This window comes from Rhea americana, unplaced genomic scaffold (genome assembly GCF_003343005.1).
Source record: "Rhea americana isolate MKP2758 unplaced genomic scaffold, rheAme1 scaffold_226, whole genome shotgun sequence".
In the NCBI taxonomy this organism is placed as follows: Eukaryota; Metazoa; Chordata; class Aves; order Rheiformes; family Rheidae; genus Rhea; species Rhea americana.
Window position 1 is genome coordinate 1,162,705 of NW_028186342.1, and position 18,803 is coordinate 1,181,507.

General features: G+C 53.8%; 1 protein-coding gene across 2 annotated transcripts in view; it reads right to left on the reverse strand.

The window, feature by feature from the left end:
- Positions 1-18,803, reverse strand: part of WWP2 (WW domain containing E3 ubiquitin protein ligase 2) — a 45,685-nt gene that overhangs the window by 8,347 nt on the left and 18,535 nt on the right. For both annotated transcript variants that reach the window (XM_085305724.1, XM_085305723.1), the window contains exons 7-10: positions 16,111-16,324; positions 7,413-7,502; positions 4,927-5,101; positions 1,454-1,508 (exon numbers count right to left, since the gene is read on the reverse strand). In XM_085305724.1, the coding sequence (XP_085161850.1) occupies positions 1,454-1,508; positions 4,927-5,101; positions 7,413-7,502; positions 16,111-16,324 (534 nt within the window). The remainder of the gene's footprint in view (positions 1-1,453; positions 1,509-4,926; positions 5,102-7,412; positions 7,503-16,110; positions 16,325-18,803) is intronic.

An 18,803-nucleotide genomic window follows, 5' to 3' on the forward strand; every position in this document is an offset into this window, starting at 1 on the left:
GGGCTGCCCCAAGCAGCCAGCCAGGGCCCGGGCGAGCTCCGCGGTCCCGCTGCGGGCAGGGGCTGCGGCGCATCCGCTCCGCACGTGACAGTGGGGCTGCCTCCGCCCCCAGGACCTTCCCGAACCTTCCCCAGACTTCCCGGGGCAGGACCCGCACGGAGCTGCTCTCCCGCCGGAGGGAGCTGCCCCAGCCGCCCCACGCGGCGTGGGGGCTCCGGACGCAGCTGCACCTTCCTCCCCGGCCAGCACCGCTGGAGGGGACGCTCCGCTCCGCTCCGGAGCGCGGCAGGAGCCCGCAGACCCGCGGCCAGGCCGGGGCTCCCCCGGCACAGTGTTAGGGGCCCCCGCCGGACCCTTTGGCRGCCCACCGCCCGCCTCCCCGCGGGCGCCGCGGACCCGCTGCCCGCCCCCCACGAGCCACGGCGCGCGGCGCCCAGCCCTCTCCCAAGTGGGCCCTGCTCCGACCTGCCTCCCGTTTTCACCTCCGTGCTCGCTGCCCGCTGGCGGACGATGTCCACCAGGAAACGCGCGCGAGCGCCTTCGCCCCCGGCACCCGAGGCCGCTCCCGGGGCAGGACGAGGCGCCGGGTTTGCCGCCCCCGCTGTCCCGGTGCCCGCGGACCCAGGCAGCCCGCCAAGGCAGCCGCTTCCCGGGAAGGGGCAGGCCATGAGCGTCGTCTCGAACCGGCTTCCCCCTCTCCGGGGATGCTCTGCGCTGAGAACGGCCCCCCCGGCTCCGGGGCTGGCACAGGGACCTCCCGCAAGGGCCCAGCCCGCAGGCCGCCCCCGCGCCGCTCGGCTCCCGCGAGCTCCCCTCGGCGCCGCCGGACACGGGCCCGTGCACCGGCCGCCACCGCTCCCCGGAGCTCGGCAATGCCGAGGCCTCGCTGCCCGGTTCGGACGCGACGCCACGCCACGGAGGGGGAGGCACGGCAGAGCCCAGCAGGCAGCAGCGCCAAGCCCAGGGGCGGCAAAGTGGCCCCGCTCCCGCCGGATCCCGGCCCCGCGGCGAAGCCGGGCTCCCGGCGAGGGGACGCGGCCAGGAGGGGACCGCCGCTCCGCAGAGCCGGGGTCTGGGGAGGAGCAGGGAGCTGGAGGCCTCGCCTGTCCTCAAGTCCAAAGAAGAACCACAAACACTTCTGTGCTCAGTAGCTGCGAGAGAGAACTGGGAACCCCTCCAGGAAAAGGGAAAAAGGAAAAAAGAAGTGGGAAAAAGCTGGATTTAAAATCAGAGCTTGCGCTAATCGTGGGCAGATGCGGCCCCGCATGCCGCAGAGCCGCGGGGGAGCGCCGGCTCCGCAGCCGCGGTGCCCGGTAACCGAGAGGGAAGCAGGCAGGAGTGGGCGAGCCCGCGGAGAGCCCGGCTCTGCCCCGGGCCGGCCGGCCGCGGAGGGGGCAGCGGCGCCCGGGCCGGCCGGCGGGAGCGGAGGCAGGTGAGGAGGCGCTGTACTTACCCCAGCCAGGAGGAAGGGGACCAAGAGGATCATTGTCGGACGGGGCGCCAGACGACTAGAGACAACAGAGAGGGCAAAAACACAAAATAAAAAACAACGCAAAGACGACTGGAAAAAGCAGAGYGCAAAAGGAGCGGGGGGTGATGGGGAGTCGCACGGTCCCCTGCTTTCCACTCGCCTCCTGTTGGCCCACAGCTCGCAGCAGAGGGAATCTGCTCCCAAAGAACTAAAAAAAAAACTTGCACACTCAAGGGGTGTTAAAAAAAAAGAAAAAAAAAAGAAAAAAAAAAAGGACAAACTAAACAGAGGCTGGGGCAGCCAAGGGGGCGGCAGGGCAGGGGCCGTGCCACGGTGCGCGGAGCGGAGCGGGACCAAGCTGCAAAGTCCAGATGTGCGCGGCTGCTCAGCGCCTGCTGGCCAAGGCGACTATCCCCACCAGTTACACCTCCAACCTTCTCCAAGAACCACACACAASAGGGAAAAAATATCGCAGGCCTTTCCAATGAAATCATTCCCACAAGCCCCGTCCACGCCCAGCGCTTCCTGGCGGCCGCGGCCCCCCTCCCTCCGCGCGCGGGGCAGCGCCGGCCGCGGGATGCGCTCGCACTGAGGGCACATTCATGCCGGCGCAGACAGGCGTCTCCCGGCCCGCCGCCTCCCACCCCCAGCAGGTTGGGGGCCGCTGCACAAAGCACCTTTATTCCTCCCCGGCCGCCCGTCACCCAGCCTGAACCGGGGGACGCCGCGGGCCGGCGGCCGCGCTGCGCCTCGGCCCCGGCTCCCCCGGGGACGCCCGCGCGGCCCGAACCCCTGGGGATTCGGGGGAGCTGCAAGCGCTTTTAACGGTTGCATACGAAACGCACGGGAACCGAGAAGGCCTGTTCACCACACCTCCTCGGACCGAGCCGCAGGAGAGGGGCCGTGCTCCCCGGCGGGACGGGGGAGCGCGCGGAGCCGGCGGGGGCGCGGGAAAGGCTGCCCACGGCCGGGCCCTCCCCGCTGCGGCCCCGGCTGCGGAGGGGGCGGGTGCAGCACCCCCAGGCTTGACTCCTCGCAGGGCCCGGGCGCTGCCGGAGCCCCCAGCCGCTGCCCAGGAAGGGCACCGAGCGCCGGGGGGACGTCCCAGGGCACGGCCTGCGAGGGGGCCAGGGCAGCCCCCGCTCCTCCGAGCCGCCTCCCGCGCCCCGCGGCGCTGCCTCTGGCAGCCGCCGGCCGGATGCAGCGTGCCTCAGGCTTTGAGCAGTCTCCGCTCCCTTCCCTGCCCAGACAGACTGGCCAGAGACACAGTCGAGTCACGTCCAGAGGTATCGCCTCACTGCGACCTAAAAATAACTAATTAAAACAAACACGGCAGGGAGACAAGAGCGCAGGGCAGCGCTACGGGGAGCCAGCCCTCCCGTCGCTCTCAGCAGGCCCCACACGCGTGGCACCCGGCTGGGAAGAGCCTGGCTCCTCCTGCCCGCCAGACCCCTCGGCACGGGGGAGATCGCTGCCGAGCCCGCGGCGCGGGCACGCGGGCTGGGAGCCCCCCGGCACACGCTGGCAGAGGGGTCCCGGCTGCACCCGGCCCTGCGAGCCGCGCTGGAAGGGCACAGAGGCCCGCGGTGCCCACGGGAGCACGGGGTGCAGCGCCGCCGCTCCGCTCCCCTCTCCCTGCCCGCTGGGCAGAGCGGGGCGAAGCCAAGCAGAAAGCCCCTGCAGGGAAGGAGGCCGCGCAGGATCCACCGCTGCTGGCAGCAGAAAGCTTGACACAAAAGTACAACCGTTTCATCAGGCTAAATTTGGAGTGCGAGTCCCTCCCTCTGCGCTCTGCCAGGGCGAGCCGCGCAGCGCTGGAGCGGCTCCAGGGCCGGCGCTCGCGGAGATGCTAGCGAGCYGCAGGCTCGGGATCCAGCTCAGCCGCCGGCGGAAGCCCCCTCCCGAACGCCGCCACGCAGCCAGCGCTGCCCGTGCGGGTCCCGCTAGCAGCGTGCGGCGGGAGCCCGGGCACGCRGCAGGCAAAGCCACCGCAGCCCACCCCGCTCCGCGGGACCGGACCCCTTCCAGCCGCTCCGGCCTGCCAGGCTGGCCAGGGAGAGAGGGGCACGGGTGGGAAAYGGGCTCAGAGCAGCGCCCTGCGCGTCCTGCGGAGCAGCCCGAGCTCTGCCTCGTGCCGCAAGCTCTGTGCAGCCCCTTCCCGGGAGGTCACATCCGAGCTCCTCGCTGGAGGAGATGGCACTAGCAGCAGCAGCAGTTCTGTATCCTGCTGGGACRCATCAACCTCCTGACTTCCTCAGAGAGGAAGTAAACATTACCGAGAAGTTTGTCACCCTGCTCCTTACATGTTCACTTTGCACCTGCCCCACTGGAGCTCTCCTCCTCCTGGCAAGAGCAATGTTTTATACTTCCCATACAGCAAGGGGGCCGGCTGATGGGGGGAGCACTGAAATACCACTGGTCTGGGAAGCAGAAATGCTTCTGACTGCTCATTCTGGATGACTGCTTAGCCTGCTACGTAAGGGTTGCCAGTGCTGACTTGGTTATCGGAGGATGCTCACCACCTCCAGAAGCCATATCTGGGCTCAGGCAGCAGTGGGAAGGCCAGGACAAGAGCGGTCTGAGACCCTACTCTGTTCAGGACTTGCTGCTCTATGGGGCTACAGAAAGACCACTTGCCCAGCAAGGAAACTTGGTTATTCAGCCTAAATTAAGAACAAGGGAAAAAAAGCAAAGAAAGCAGGATGGAGCTCACAGAGCCCAGCAGCGCTCACTCTCTGGGCACTCCGGTTCCCTGGCTCTTGCTGCAGGGCTCACCATGCCAGCACTTGTAGCCTGGGCTCATATTTACTGGCACTGCCTCTTGAGGCCACCAGCATCCAACTATACCACCCTCAGCTGAACGGAGAGTTGGGGAAGGAACAGCTCAGCCCCGAGAGTCTCCCCACCCACAACACGGCAGGCTGCAATGGTATTCCCCGCACAGGCCCGGGCTCTGACGGCACGCAGCAAGTCCTGCAGGCCTCGCACAGGCCGGCCCCTTCCCTCTCCACCAGGTCAGGAGCAAGGCCAGTAAGGAAGGCCAATGCACGGCCCAGGACCAGCACGCTTTGGCTGATGAAAGCCAAGGGAGAAAGCCTGTGCCTGGCCATGCTAGCACTGAAGGGACATACCATGGACAGGCTGCGGAAGACATCTCCCACCACCTTTCAAGGCTGGACTAGCTGTTTGATAAAGAGCAAACTATTCCCACAAGGTTCTCCACACTCCACACTCTGCTCTCTCCTGAGCAGAGGAACTTCTGGGAATTTTTGTTGGAGCACTGTTCCGCTGAGCTCACCGAGCCTACAGACCATCTCCACACAGGCCAGCTGCAAGTCATGTCGCCATACAGGCAAAACAGGGCTGCTCTTCTCATACTCCACATCTCCCAGGCTTGGTTGGGTGAGGACCACCAGGAAAGCACTACCTGAGCCACTGTGGCCACTGGCCCTCACCTGGTACAAGAATCTTTGGCTGAACTGCTGCATGGCTCCTTGGAGCTGGTTTCGCTGTGACTGCCATTGCTCGTAGTTCCTCACATATTCGGCTGTAGGGCGCTGCCATGTGGTGGTCCTGGTGTTGTGGTCAACATAGTAATACCTTCCTCGAGGATCCACGCGCTTCTCCCACCTGCAAACAGCACAGGAAGGAGGTATCACTACCAGTTCTCCCTCGGGAAAGCGGCTCGCCGTGCCCTTCCAGCTCYTGTTTCAGTGCTTCAGGGCTTAATCGTCTCCCACTCCAAGGGAGTCAGCACCAGACTCGCACACACMCCGCCACTCTGCTTCCTCCAACATTCCTTCTACTTCATGGAGCCTGAACACACAGCATAGGACTGCTGAACCAACATGCCTCAAAAACATTCAGGAGATCAGCTGTAGCTAAGCCAGAGCTAAACCCCCAGGACACATCCCAGCAGAGTCCCTCCTCAGGCACCACAGCAGTAACACTGGAAAACCGTGATAACTGATGCTCCCTCCTGTGACAACCAGCTGAAATACAGGTCCTCCCCAAGAACAGCACATATACATCAGTACTGCTCAAAGGACAGGACTGGGCCAGGCACCCACAGGTAAAACCACCTTCCACAAATGGAACCACCTCCACTCTCCTCCCCACAGTCAGCAGCCCAGGAAGAGGAAGGTATGCTGCATGGGAACAAGGTCTGGAGCTACTCTGGAACAACCCCTTTCCGTTGATGAAAGGGGCAGYACAGACAGATCTAGTGGCAGGTGTCTCCAGCCGTCATGTGGCAACTCAATACTAATGCTAGTGTGAAGGCATGGGGGCCAGAAGAAAGAAACCTCGCAGAGCTAAAGAGGCATGGCAGAAGGCACAGAACATGGTCTAACATGGAAGAATCTCCTATTTCCCCTGCTGAGTGTTGGCTCTGGGGGCCCTGGACAAGGAGCAGCAGCTTGAGAATATTCAGCTGCTGCCCAAGAACGTGTTGAAAACACAATTTAGAGGAGCACTGTGTTGTGAATTTAACCAGCTGCCAAGCTCGTCGCGTTCTCCATGTAGTGGCTCAGAATCCATGACAGATTGAGTTCCGGCTCCCAGAAACACTTCAACAGCTCACCAGCCTCCATAAACACAGGTAAGAAAAACAGCTCATCRTTCTTCAGGACAGGAAGACAGTAAGAGCTGTTGGGCCTATGAGTTTCCTCATGCAGACTGTGACTTTTCATTTCACTCTGACACTATGGGCAGATTTCGGACAGGTTTGGCTCCTCACGAGATTGAGCACCTTAAACATGAGGGCTCCACTCCCAGKTCCAGTATAGCTATCAATTTCATAGCTGAAGGTGTTTCTTTGGATAAAATGGGATCTACCACTAGGTTCTTCCTGCAACATCACATGAAGCAGTGTTGCTGAGCTGTGAGATGGGAGATGCCTAGATGCTAACTGTAAATACTATGATGTTAGAAGGGGAGGAACACACCTGGGGAACCTACCTTTCTGGTAACAGCCTGCCTCTTTTAACACCAGATAGATTTTAAGCTGTTAGAGGATCAGAAGGTGGCAGGAAGGGCTGCAAAGGTCATAGTTTAACTGAAAGTAGTGTGTGACCAGAGAAACCTACAGGCTCCCATGGGAGAAAATAAGCTTTTAKTTCACCTTCACACAGTACACTAGCTTTTAAAGCTTACTGCAGTCATTCTAACCTCAGATAAAGGCCACCTAGAGAACAATATTGGTGTTGACTCTACCAGCTTCTCTGTTTTTAGGAGCACAAAGAGAAAGTGAGAATTCAACAAGCTTCTGGAAAACACATGGGCCCAGAGAGCTACATACAGTCTTCATGACTTGAAGACTGTTTACTCTGCAAATGAAAGCATGACCCTCCTGGACACAAGTTTTGCAGAGTTCTTCTAGTACATCTCATGGAGCCCCACAGCTAAGAACGTATGAAGCCTCTCTGAGAGAGGACAAGGTCCAACTSTAGGTTTGGGAAACACTGAGCATGCCTGCTTCTGCTCACCAGGAGCTCAAGTCATCCCTCATCTAAAGTGTCTGTTTTTCTAGGTGACACGTGGCCTATCCCCTTCTCCTGGTCCTCAGGGAGACTTTGCAGACTCCTGTTCCAAAAGCCCACCTCTCTGTTCTGCTCRTAAGTAATTACTGCTGCTCAAGTTGCCAGTGATTTCCATGGACTGTTTTAAAAAAATAATCATTTGATAAAGGCCAAAACACAACAGATAGGAAGGTCTTTTCATCATTTCCCCAAAAAAAAGAAAAGGCCTTATAGAGGATGAAGAGAGTGTTTTCAAGCCAGTAAACACTTAGTCATCTCACCTCTGTTCTTTCTAGGAGCGAAAAGACCTTCTTCCACTCCCTCCTGCCACCGACTTCCCCCCTTCTCTGCAGATTCCTGTACGGCCACTACAACAAGTTTGCTTGGTATCTGAGACACCACTTGCCTTCAGAGCACCTTACCCTGGAGGAAGAGGTCTCTCCCAGGTGGTTGTCTTGTTGTTATGGTCTACATAGTAGACTCTACCATTAGGCAGCTCTCGCTGTTCCCACCTGAAAGAGAAAATCATGAGACAGCTGATACTTGCTGACACAGAGATCAAACCCTGGCAGAGGTGGAGGGGAATCAACCACGTCATCAYCACAGAAGTTTAAAAGTGAAAGTCRTACAGAGATGACGTTTCCAGCCCTGCAGGTGAAAGCCCTCTTTACACGCAGCAGACAGAGGGATGCCACTCTGCACCCGTCAGCACGCCCCTGCTCGCTCTAACACAGGGAATGCTCAGGAACCAAGGCCAGCTGAAACACCCTGTACCAAGACCACTTCTTGTTGGTGACCACAACTAGCGGAACAAGGGAAGTGGCAGATGAACAGAGGAAACTGGAGTGAGACACAGCCACTCTGATCAAGTGGATCAGCCAGGTAACACAGGCCAGGCAGCCATGGGACRTCTCTGCTCCAGCAGTGACAGTGACATGGAGAGAGGCAGGCCTGCAAGCCCTGCAAAAACCCAGCCAGACACTTCCCATCCAGCCTCTCTGCTAACTCGCTCTTCAAGGTACTCACTAGGCATCACACAGGCATCAGCAGAGCAAAAGAGAGCAAAACGCTTCTCAGGGGTGCCAGTGGCACAGAGCTCCTACTAAGGACACCTCACACACAACAGAAGACATAAGTCTCCTCAGATCCCTTCCCCTGCTCCAGCACATCCTGACYTGAAGCAGTAGCAGGCAGCCTGTATGCTGCGTGACCCAATAGAAGTCGACAGACACTTCACATCTGCTTTTTGGGGATGTCCAAGCACAGCTAACGAAACAAAACTGCCCCTCATGATGCTAGCCAGAGCAGCATGCTTCCCACTACAGGATCTCGCAGGTTTCTCTCCATAAACCACATTGCTCTGACACCTGCAGATATCAGGGACACCACCAAAACCCACAGACTGTCAACCTTTTGGAGAGAGCATGAGGAAACCCGAGGCAGACACAACAGCTTCTGTACACTACCAAAGCACAGAGGTGAAGCAAAGCGGCTCAGCTAGAATGAGCAATGTGGATCCAGCAATAACCAGAYGATTTCCGCAGCCTCAGTCCCTGTATCTGAAGGACAGTGAGACCAGCTATGGCCCTGTTCCTGCACACTCAGCCTCACACGGAAGAGGACAGCACCTTTAGAAACAAGCAGGCACCACCTTCACCTTCAGGATGGATTCACAAACTGTGATTACTTGCAGCCAGGAAGAGATTTCTGATCCTTTCCTCATTTCTTAGCTGGCAACACGGAGGCAGAAAAAGGAGAGAGGCACCCAACACTGCAGCAGCAGCTGGTGTGCTGGTGGCACCTTGTGTGGCTCCACTCACAGGGCAGACTTTTAGACTCCYCCATCTCCGGGCAGCCACATAAGCTCTGGGGGCATTACCCTTCCCATGAGGATGGCTACAGTGCAGGGGACCCGCTTTCCCAGACAGGAGGTTTGCTCCAAGTAGGACCAGGAGAACTCACAGGCATCTTCAACTACTTTAAGTCATATCCAAACAGCTTCTGAATTAAAACGCTGCCTGTGTCCCCATACACTTGGGCTGCAGCTGTGCAGTCAAGCCTTCCCCACGAATCAGTGAGCTGTGAATAATTAACAATCATCTCATTACCAAGAACATCCAGAGGGTTGCATCTGGTAGATTAGTAAACCTGCCTTTTAGCATTGCTTAGTTACAGTGTTTTAATCTTCATTTAAAATAAAGAAAGACAGCAGGTCTGCACAGCGTTTATTTGGCTTGCTAGATAAAGACTACTATAGAGGTGCTACAGCAGCTTGCATTCTGAAAACAGGCAAAACTTGGAGCATAAATTCCTAATTTCCTCCAAAAAGTAGGAGGGTCGGTGTAAGATTTCACACAGGGTCAGTTTTATGCCCTGTGAGTTTTTGATGTAGTTTTTGTTTGGTTTCTCTTAATACATCTTTAAAGGGGAGCCTTTGAATTTGGGCTTGGGCTGAAATTTTTCTTGGCAGCCCTTCTACTTATTGCTGACAGATACCTCTTAAAAACATTGCGTGTCCACAAGGCACTCAGTTTAGAGGTGGCCCCTAAGGGGAGCTGGTGCGATAGGCAGGGCTGGTTTTACACAGTTACACTGAAAACCATTCTTTGCCTTAATTCATTCATGAAAGTTTATGCCCTGGCAAACATAAAACCTCCGTGAAGCACCATGCTTTTCTGTCAGCTTTTATTCTACAACAGAGAAAGGCTAGCATACAGCTGCTGACAGATAAAATGTTCTCCTGCCACACTTCTACTCCCACAGGTCTCCCTTCCAATTCAATGTTCAACCTCAATTAATCATCACAGAAAGCCCTAGGAAATTAATATATGAGCCTCTGTAGTGACACTGTGATGGCAACTGAACAAATGCAGGCTTGCAGAATGCAAGTAGCACTTTGTGAAGGAGATACTCCAAGTGCCAACTCCCCGTTGTCTGGTTTGCACAATTCCATCTTACCCTCAAACCTCTACAGCATAAGATTTAAGCTACCAAACTGTGGCCTCTGCCCCAAGAGCCACAACCACACATTGACCATGACCACAGGTCCACAGACTATGCCTCAGTCTCAACACTGCTTTCTACAGAGGTGGGAAGACAGAACAAGAGGACAGTTTCAACAGGATTTTTCAAACCTCAACAGCATGCAAGACCTGAACTGTCCAGAAATCAAGTGAGCAGCCTGAAAAATTTCTGACCTAGCAGAAGGCAATCTTACACTCTGAGATAAGAAAGTCAATCCCCTAAAAGCARGATGTGGATTTGAACATCAAGCTCAAGATATAGTCAAGAAATTTGCCTAACTCTAGATTAGATCTGTTGGCTTTGCTCCTCTGGCTTGTCAAAAGTTCTCAAGGCATTTGCAATGAACAGGTAGAACATGCAAATGAAAGCTACCATCCAGCAACAGTGGATCTTTCTCATCCAAAGAACAGATCTACAACACCAATGGTTGTCTTTGATGGAAACAACCCARGTCAGGACCTACCACTTTTGTGACAGCAATGGGCTGCTAAGCAGAGCTCCACCCAGAGAACTGACCAAGTCTCTTTCAAGAGAGACTTGCTACTATCCAGTGCTACTCGCAGATCTAAGTTTCTAAAGTCAGTGGTCATCCCTTTCTCYGAGTCATCCCTGGACAGCGTTGGGTATTGCCAGAGGTAAAATGCCTGTTCCCTGTTCACTAGTGATAAAYTCATGTTCCGTGAGCATAAAAATATCAGGAAAGCTAAAACAGATTGAAACTTCTAAAAAGAAAACCAGAGCTGGCATGCCTGAGATTTCTTAAAGACACAAGCATGTCTACCCCACAAGATGAATGGGAAAGGAGCCGTATTTCTGGGTATCCCTGGGAAGACAGAAGGCCTTTCTGGAAGTGCTGCTGGCTGGAGAGCTCCCCACTTCAAGCACAGCTTTCGAGTCACTGAATCTTTGGGAAGCCCCCATTCTAGATTCATACTGTGGATAATTCCAGTCCTCATTAGGGATCAGATACACACCCAAAATAAGTCTCTGGTAGAGTAATATTATTCACAAATAAAATTSCAAGGCACAATTCCACTCATAAGACTTTGTATCAGTTAGAGTCCAGAGAAATGCCAGAATGGACGTCCATGATCACCATCACAGGAAATCCCCTTAAGGATCATCTTTGTGACGAAGTTAGTTCTACGKAATTGGCTGTTTTGGATGGATCTAGAGACTGCAGTACAGGTCATTCAGAGAGCACAAGGCAACCACAGCTGGATGTCCTATACTTTTTGTCCACACTGACAAGCAGTGCTTCCGAGATGAACACAACTTCAGCCTCGCTCACACAGAATCAATGGTGCCAGTGTCCATCACTGGAAGGGACAGGTCTTCCAAAGTTACTGGGAATATGTCTGCAGTTTGAGTCCTCTGATCGATCGGGCTCTGAGGACTTGGAAGGCTCTCAAGCCCTCAGGTACTAATTCTGTGGCTGTAGAGACCAGAAACACTGTGGCAGAAACTCCTCTAGAGCAGAAGGTTTCCGGATCCCTGGTAGGATATTCATCTGGTGCCCCTATGACRGCAAAGAACCACAGAGGATTCTGAGGAGAGCTGCTGATGGTGCTGCAAAGCAGTGGCTGTTACTGATGTCCATTGCAGACTGTCCCCATCTTACGATCCCTAGAAACAGCTGCCAAGCTCATGTGCTCCTCAGTTCAGCAGCTCCTTGGTGATCTGAAAAGTAAATTTGCTGAGGGCTGCCTCACCCACAATCTGGTGTTTTGTTGCTACAAAGAGTGAATCACATGCGTTACAGAGTAAACTGCTTTGAATTATTATCCCTGCTGTCATCCTGCAACTCTGAGAAATAGGGGCACTTGGAGCTGATACGACCCAACATTGCTTAGACCACCTTGCCCGGTTCTTCAAAGGCTTCAACCTTTTCAAGCTTCCCTGCACRTCATTTGCCATCCCTCAACGGACAGGTCAGGGAACACACATGACAACAGGCTCTTCCTCTCWGGGACCTATTTCCAGCCAACGTTTCTCCTAGATGAGTGCTGCCGCACCACCGCTGGCAAGAAAGATCAATAGTTTAACAAATGATAGACAGTGGGAATAGCAATATCCACCTCAACAGCAAAAGTCCATCTGAGGGAAAAGCTGAGACAGGCACTAAGAACATAGACTGGAACTTGACATTTAGAATAAACTGTTGCTTCATTATCCCACAAGAGAGGAGGACACAGTCAACTCCCCACAGTACTTGACAGGAGTTACRATTAAAAACTTGGTAGAAGAAGGTGCGAAGTTGTAATCACCGAACACAGTGGCAGGATTATGGTCTCAAGTGTAAAAACACAAATGGTTGAGTTTGTTTAGCTATCAGCTTGTCTCATGTCCATTGCTGAGGCCAGGGATTCTGCCTCCAGGCAAATTCAGGGCACAAGCACAATCAAGCATCTCCCATCTCAATGCTTCAATGCACGTCTCATCTGCAGTTACAACGTGCTGCTAGCAACAGTCATTCCCATGTCTATGCTCCAGTATCCAGGGACGTACTCAAGGAGACACTAGAGCTCTAGATCCATGTGCATCACTGGTGCGCGTCTGAAACGCACGGCTTGTTGGACCCACAGTGCACCTATGTAACTCCCATCTGACTGCAGCAAACGGTTGCAATGGGCAGCAGATACAGGGAGCACTGGATGGTGCAAAGTGGCAGCGCTGAGGTAACCCTGCAGGCCAAACAAAACGCTCTCCTTATGTAAGAAACCACAGCACCATGCCTTCTGCCAGGCAGTATAATGTACCTCTTTGTACGCGCGAGACAGAGCTGTGTACACACACCGTGTTAATGACCGCCTGTCCCCAGTACAGGACCATCGCTGATAGGAACCAGATGCAAGTCAGTGACTCTGGCTGCCCTCCCCCACCTTTCACTGTCAGTCCACTTGGAAGCCCATAGGTGAGGGCCAGGACCCCAGGTCAAAGGCTTCCGAGTGCTGCAACCAGTTGCTCTTCTTCACACACATTCTCTGGCTTCACAAGAAAACAGGCTCTACATAAGCCAGGAGGACATAAGAGGAGGGTTCTGGGCACTGTTGGGTCTGGAATTATTCAGATTACCTTCCAGTATCCTCCAGCCCCTAGAACAGACTCCTGGTTGTATGCGAGATGCCTCTGTGCCCGCTACATCTGGTGCAGCTGTTCAGAGACAGCTACCCGAGCAGAATGAATAGCCTGGAAACCCCACATGAACCCTCTGCAGGCCCCAGCCGCACGCAGCCCAGCAGCGAGCGTGGGACCAGCAGCCTCAGGGCAGCCACCAGCAGAAGGAGCTGCGAGATGCTAAGACCCCTCCAACTGCTGAAGGGAACAAAAGCCTGAAAGCTGTTTATGCTCGCACAGATCAAAGGAGAYGCTTAGAAAATGAGCCCGGGTTCCCAACGAAAACACAAGTTCTGGAGGTTTCTAGGACAGGCAATGACACTGCTGCTTTCAGGCTCTTCAGTGGCAGAGTGGCGGCACTGCAGGGGCACGCAGCTTCTGCAAACAGCAAAGCGAGAGCCGTTACTCACGCACTCTGCGACGCTCCCCACACAGTCATCACGGCGGGAGCCAGGCCAGCAAGGGGCTACCCTGCACGACGTTCTGGAGAGCATCTTGCTGCCARATCTGCAGTGGCCTGGTTTTGCCTGCATCCCTTCTGCCTGAAGCACGACTGCCTCCGCTTACCCCACCAGCTGCATCCCCATCTCCCAAGCTGGGCCTCAAACCACTAGCCGAAGCAATTCTCTGGTGTGGTAAGGCAGCCAAGAATGAGCTTCCCCAGATCAGGTCTCAAGGGATCCCCAGCAGCTCATTTATACCATCTTAGTGCCACTGCATTTTGTGCAATCCCTATTTACCAAGGGCAATGCAGACTCTTGCAGCAGCCCCTGTAGAAGCTAGTMCAGCCTCTCCGGGGCAAGGTTCGCACTGTGGAAACCTGGCTCATGATGGCTCACTTGGACCTGGAKGGACTCAATTCTCCCCTGTCCCCCATCTGGAAAGAACTTGATACTTGGACTCCACCTGACCAAGTAGCTTAAGTGCTATCCAGCCCAGCTCAGCACAAGCATATAATTCAGACAACACATGCATGAGGGTGGTTGCTCTATTTCACCTCCTACGGATCCTGTGGTCACAACAGGGATGGAAAAAGATCCAAGGTGCAAATCAAAGGTGTCTCTACAGTTCCCAAATACTGCAAGCTTAGCCTGGAGGACAGGTTGCTCCCCCTTCCACTGCTCTTCTCTGTCATCTTCCAAAAAGCAAAATACAACAGTTTCATCACCCTCCCTCTCTGATATGCCAGATTTCTGTTTTGGGAACGCAGCACAGGAGACAGACACAGAGAGGACACAGGCCACCCTTCCACTTGGCTCCACATTGCCTCCAACCAGGTAAACGGAAGACTTACGTGTCTTAGAAAGCAACATCCCTGAGCCTCCTGCAGCCTCCTTAAACTCTATTCTCGAGTACCTACATGGTAGCTACAGGCTCCTCATCGCCCCCACATCCCAGGAAAGAAACAACGCCCTGTTTCCACCCTGGGTAATGCAAAGGTAGGGGAAAGGAGACCTTCAGTCTACCTAGTAGGCGCAGCAATAGGCATAAGCTCTGGCTGGAATAAAGACGTTTTTCAGAGCACTGGACTTTTCCAGCTGCCTGGAAACAGGAAGCGCCCAGGCCAGAGAACAGTAACCCTCACACACCCCACATAAAGGCACACTGAGCTGTTAACCCTAATTACCTGTGACTGACACACGAGTGAGGCCCTGACCTTCCAGGCATTGGCTTAGCCAAAGGAAAATAAACAGCTCCCTTCATAGGAAACACAAGCCATTTTCAACCCCTTTGCTTTGCGCTTTCGGTCCAAAATTAAAGGTGTCTGAAATATAAGGGGAGAACGACTCAGCTTAGCCTTCCTTCAAAAAGGTAGCAGGGCAGCAGACGGGAGCTTGGCTGAGCTCAGAGACCGTCTCACAGCTTTCACCGAGGATCAGCGTGCTTGCCGGCACTGCTCTGCTGAGTCCCAAGCTCTCCTCCCAGCTCCTCCTGCCACATGCTGCCGGCGAAGGAGGATGCAGAGCACAAGGGAGACTAACTGGCCCAGAACAACATTCTCTTGCCTGAGGCCTCCCCTGCTGCCATCTTCATTATGCAGCACCGCTCCGTAAGTGCGGCACAGTGCTTGACATTACCTTCCTCCACGCAGAGGACTTCAAGGCCTCCATACTTCTCACAAACATCATCTAAGACCAGCTCAGCAGCATCACTAACAAAGACCTCCTCTCACTCTTCTTTACTGGTAACTCCAGAGAGGCCCAGGAGAAGTCCTGCCTGGCCTCCATCTGCTGATGCAYTTGATACTGCTTGCTGTTGTCTGTTCATGCTTTCAAGGTTGCACGTGACAAATGAGCTATGTGAGGATCCTGTCCACCTCCCCCAACAGCAGTGAACACTTTTATGGTTTTTATGGTTATGGTGTTTCTGTAGGTTTCTTTTTAACGATCACGCCCTCCTACTCAAAGGGAGCTCCCTGGAAATTCTTATGCACTCTYTCATGTATTTTCTTCGCACTAACTGAGCCCTTTAACAGCTTCTACTGTGTTTCAGAAGAGCAGAGGACTTTGCTGCTCCCCTTCTGGGCACTGACACTGAGAGACTGTTCTTCACAGAGATGCGATCCACTGTCACCTCAGAGAACTGCCACGGACATGGATTGGACTCCTAGCCTAAAGGAGGAGAGCGGAGTCCTGCAGCACAGTCAAACCCTGGCTGCACGGCTCAGACTAATAATAGTTTGTCTCCATGGAGYAGGGGCACAATCTGGACTAAGACAACATGTCTTTCTGCACAAGCAATTTGGATGCTACAACCATCCCTAACAGCCCCTAATGCTTCTACCCGCTCTGGACCCTCATCTCCCCCTTGCTGTTCTCATTCCTCTGCTTATTCTCATGGTCCAGCACGGCAGATCGGGAGGGTCTGGGCTGCTCTGAGCTGCCAAGGCAGAGCAGTGCCCCGATCTGCTCCTCCAGCTTGCACACACGCAGCCACGCTGGTCTGAAAGAGTCTAAAGCAGAAGGCAGAGCTGCTTACCCAGGGGGCAGAGCATCCAGGGCTAGCACCGCAGCCCGGGACTGGGGAGCGCCCGAGCCAGAAGCTGCYTCCTCTGCCTCTCCGGAGGCCGACGAGGCAGGAAGAGCGGGAGCGACAGAGCCGTCAGCCACGCTTGCTGCTGTCGTGGGGGAGATCACTTCTGCTGACGGCCTTTCCTCTTCAACGTCTGCAGCACCCGCTGAGTCTCCGTTCACTGGAAAGGCAGAGCTGTTAGTGTTAAGGAAGGGTAGCAGGGGGCCCTGGCTGATTTACCACCGCGCTCAGCCCTAGTACCAGAGCAAACAGTGGGTGGCAGCAGTTACCATCCATGCATGGGACCTGCAGGGTGCCCCCAGCCTGCAGCGAAGGCAGCATCTCTGTTCACCCAGGAGTAGGTGTCAGATCCTCTGTGAACTGCTGCCGCTGCCTGCACCCGTTCTRTCTCCAGACAAAAGCAGAGGTACTTTGCACTTGTGCTCAGTATCTCTTCTGCTGCTCACAAACGTGCTGCAGGCCTGCAGTTAATTCAGGTAACAAGCAGGAGCTCAGAAAACTGTTGGCACAAGGTCCCCTCCAGGCAGAGGGAAGCACAGACTGGGTAATTTAGTTGCACTAGTAAAAGCTAAATTTTGCTGGGTTCCACAGCATTTTTGGAAAAGGGAAGGGGAAGACACAGAGTAAAGGAAAATTATGATGAAAACTGATCAGGAGGAAAATGCAGACCAAAAAACAGAAGGGAATTTGTTTGAGAATACTTATTAGATAGCCAAAAACCATGACTTGACAGTCAAGCACAGGATAACTTCAGCTAGAAGGCATCCTGGTTTCAGTAGCAAAACAAAAGCATWAAAATAGCAAAATATAGCATAAAAAAGGAAGTAGGCAGAGCTCCATGAGTTAGAGTTAAGAAATGTAGAAAACTCTAAGGGAAAGYAAAGACCTAAGAGAAATATCTGTGTCTAAAAGCCAAAATACTTAGAAGTATTCTAGGAAACAAACCTCATAGTATTATAATATCTCACAGATAGAGACTGAMGAACTATAGATACTTTCTAGAAGAGGCAAACTGCTTGGTACACTTCTGCTTTTTAGTTGGAGGGAAGCGGGACAATATCCTCCATCACTGGAGGAAACCTGTTACGCAGCACTTGGTTACTAAAGGAGCCTCTTAGGCAGCATCTAAAGGAGATGCGGATTCCTGAATCAGGAGGCTCACAGTAACTCCCATCAGGAGTCCTGCAGCACTCGGCTGAGGAGATCTCTGACTGGTGTTCATTTTTAGCAAGTCTCAGAAAGGGGTGTTTTAGAAGCTTCAAGCATATTGTGCCAATCTTCAAAGGAAATCGGCAGAATGACCCAGGCAATTACAGTGTAATTAGCTTGTTCTCAGTCCTGGGCAAAACAGTGGAAAAGCTAATCCAAAGTTCAATAGATAAGGAAGGAGCTCAGCAGGAATAGTCAGTGCTAAGCAACACAGCTTTGCAAGAAACATGCCATGAAATAACCTCCTTTTATTCTCAGATGAAATTATAGCTCTGAGTGATAAAAGTAACTGGGAAGTCCTTGACCTCAGTCTTGCAATAGGCTGTTCAGAAATTGAGCACAATAATGTCAACAAAGCCTATTAAAATGGAAGAGGAGAAAGGTTTCTAGAGGCATTCTAGAGAGCGTAACACACAGTACCAGTACTAGCCCCAACCACTCAAAACCCTCGTCTCCCCATCCTGAAATATAAAATCATTGCTGACAGGACTTTTGGAAGACAGAGAGGTTGGTGAGCAGTAAACAGCAATGAGGACAGCACAGTCATAAACCCACTGGGAAAGCTGGGGCCCATCCAATAAAATGTGTTTTAGCAAATCAAAGCCAAAACGCCAAGTTATACTTGCAGGAACAAAAACTCTGTCCACAGCCTGAGGGACTGTTCCCTGCACAGCAAGGACATTGAGAAGGGCTGGGTGGTGACAGCGGACAAAACTCTGCACTCGCTCCAAATACAGCACCGGTCTGACCACGGCAGACAGAAACCTCAGCTCCAGGGAGGGGAGCAGAGACCGGGGGTGAGCAAGATGACACAGCTGAACAGCAACATTTCACTTCGCCCTCCCACTCCCCCATCTCCCTCCCAAAACGTCTGGCAAAACTGAAATTATGTTGCTCCAGGTTTTTCCAGTGAAACGGAAAGAAAATGAGTCTTCATTTCGGGTTGAACAAAACATTTCCTTCTACCCGAAACAAAGTACTTGGCTTTTCCCTCCAGATCTCTGACAAAAGCAAAAGAAAGGACAGTGCTGTTCGCAAAACCAGTGCAGAGGAGTAGGAAATGCCTGTGGTAGCGGTGTCACTTTTGCTGCCTACCTCTTACCCAATAACACARCGACTGAAGCACTCACCCAGGATGTGGGACACCTGGACCTCCACTGAACCCACATCAACTACGGGCCAGGACACTGTCTCAAGCATCACATCTCACAGCTTCTGGAGGGGTTTCCCTCTATCTCTAGCTGGAACTCCTCTACCCGTTCTACGTGAGAGCCAGGTTCTACGCAAGAGGCAGATAAAACGCTTATGGCTTTACAGTTAGCTACGTACCAGATCCCAGGCCCTGCTCCACAAAATATTTACGGTTTTGTGGGCAAACCTAAGCAAAACCAAGAAAAACTCCTCCAGAAACATCCTCTGGTATAAAAATC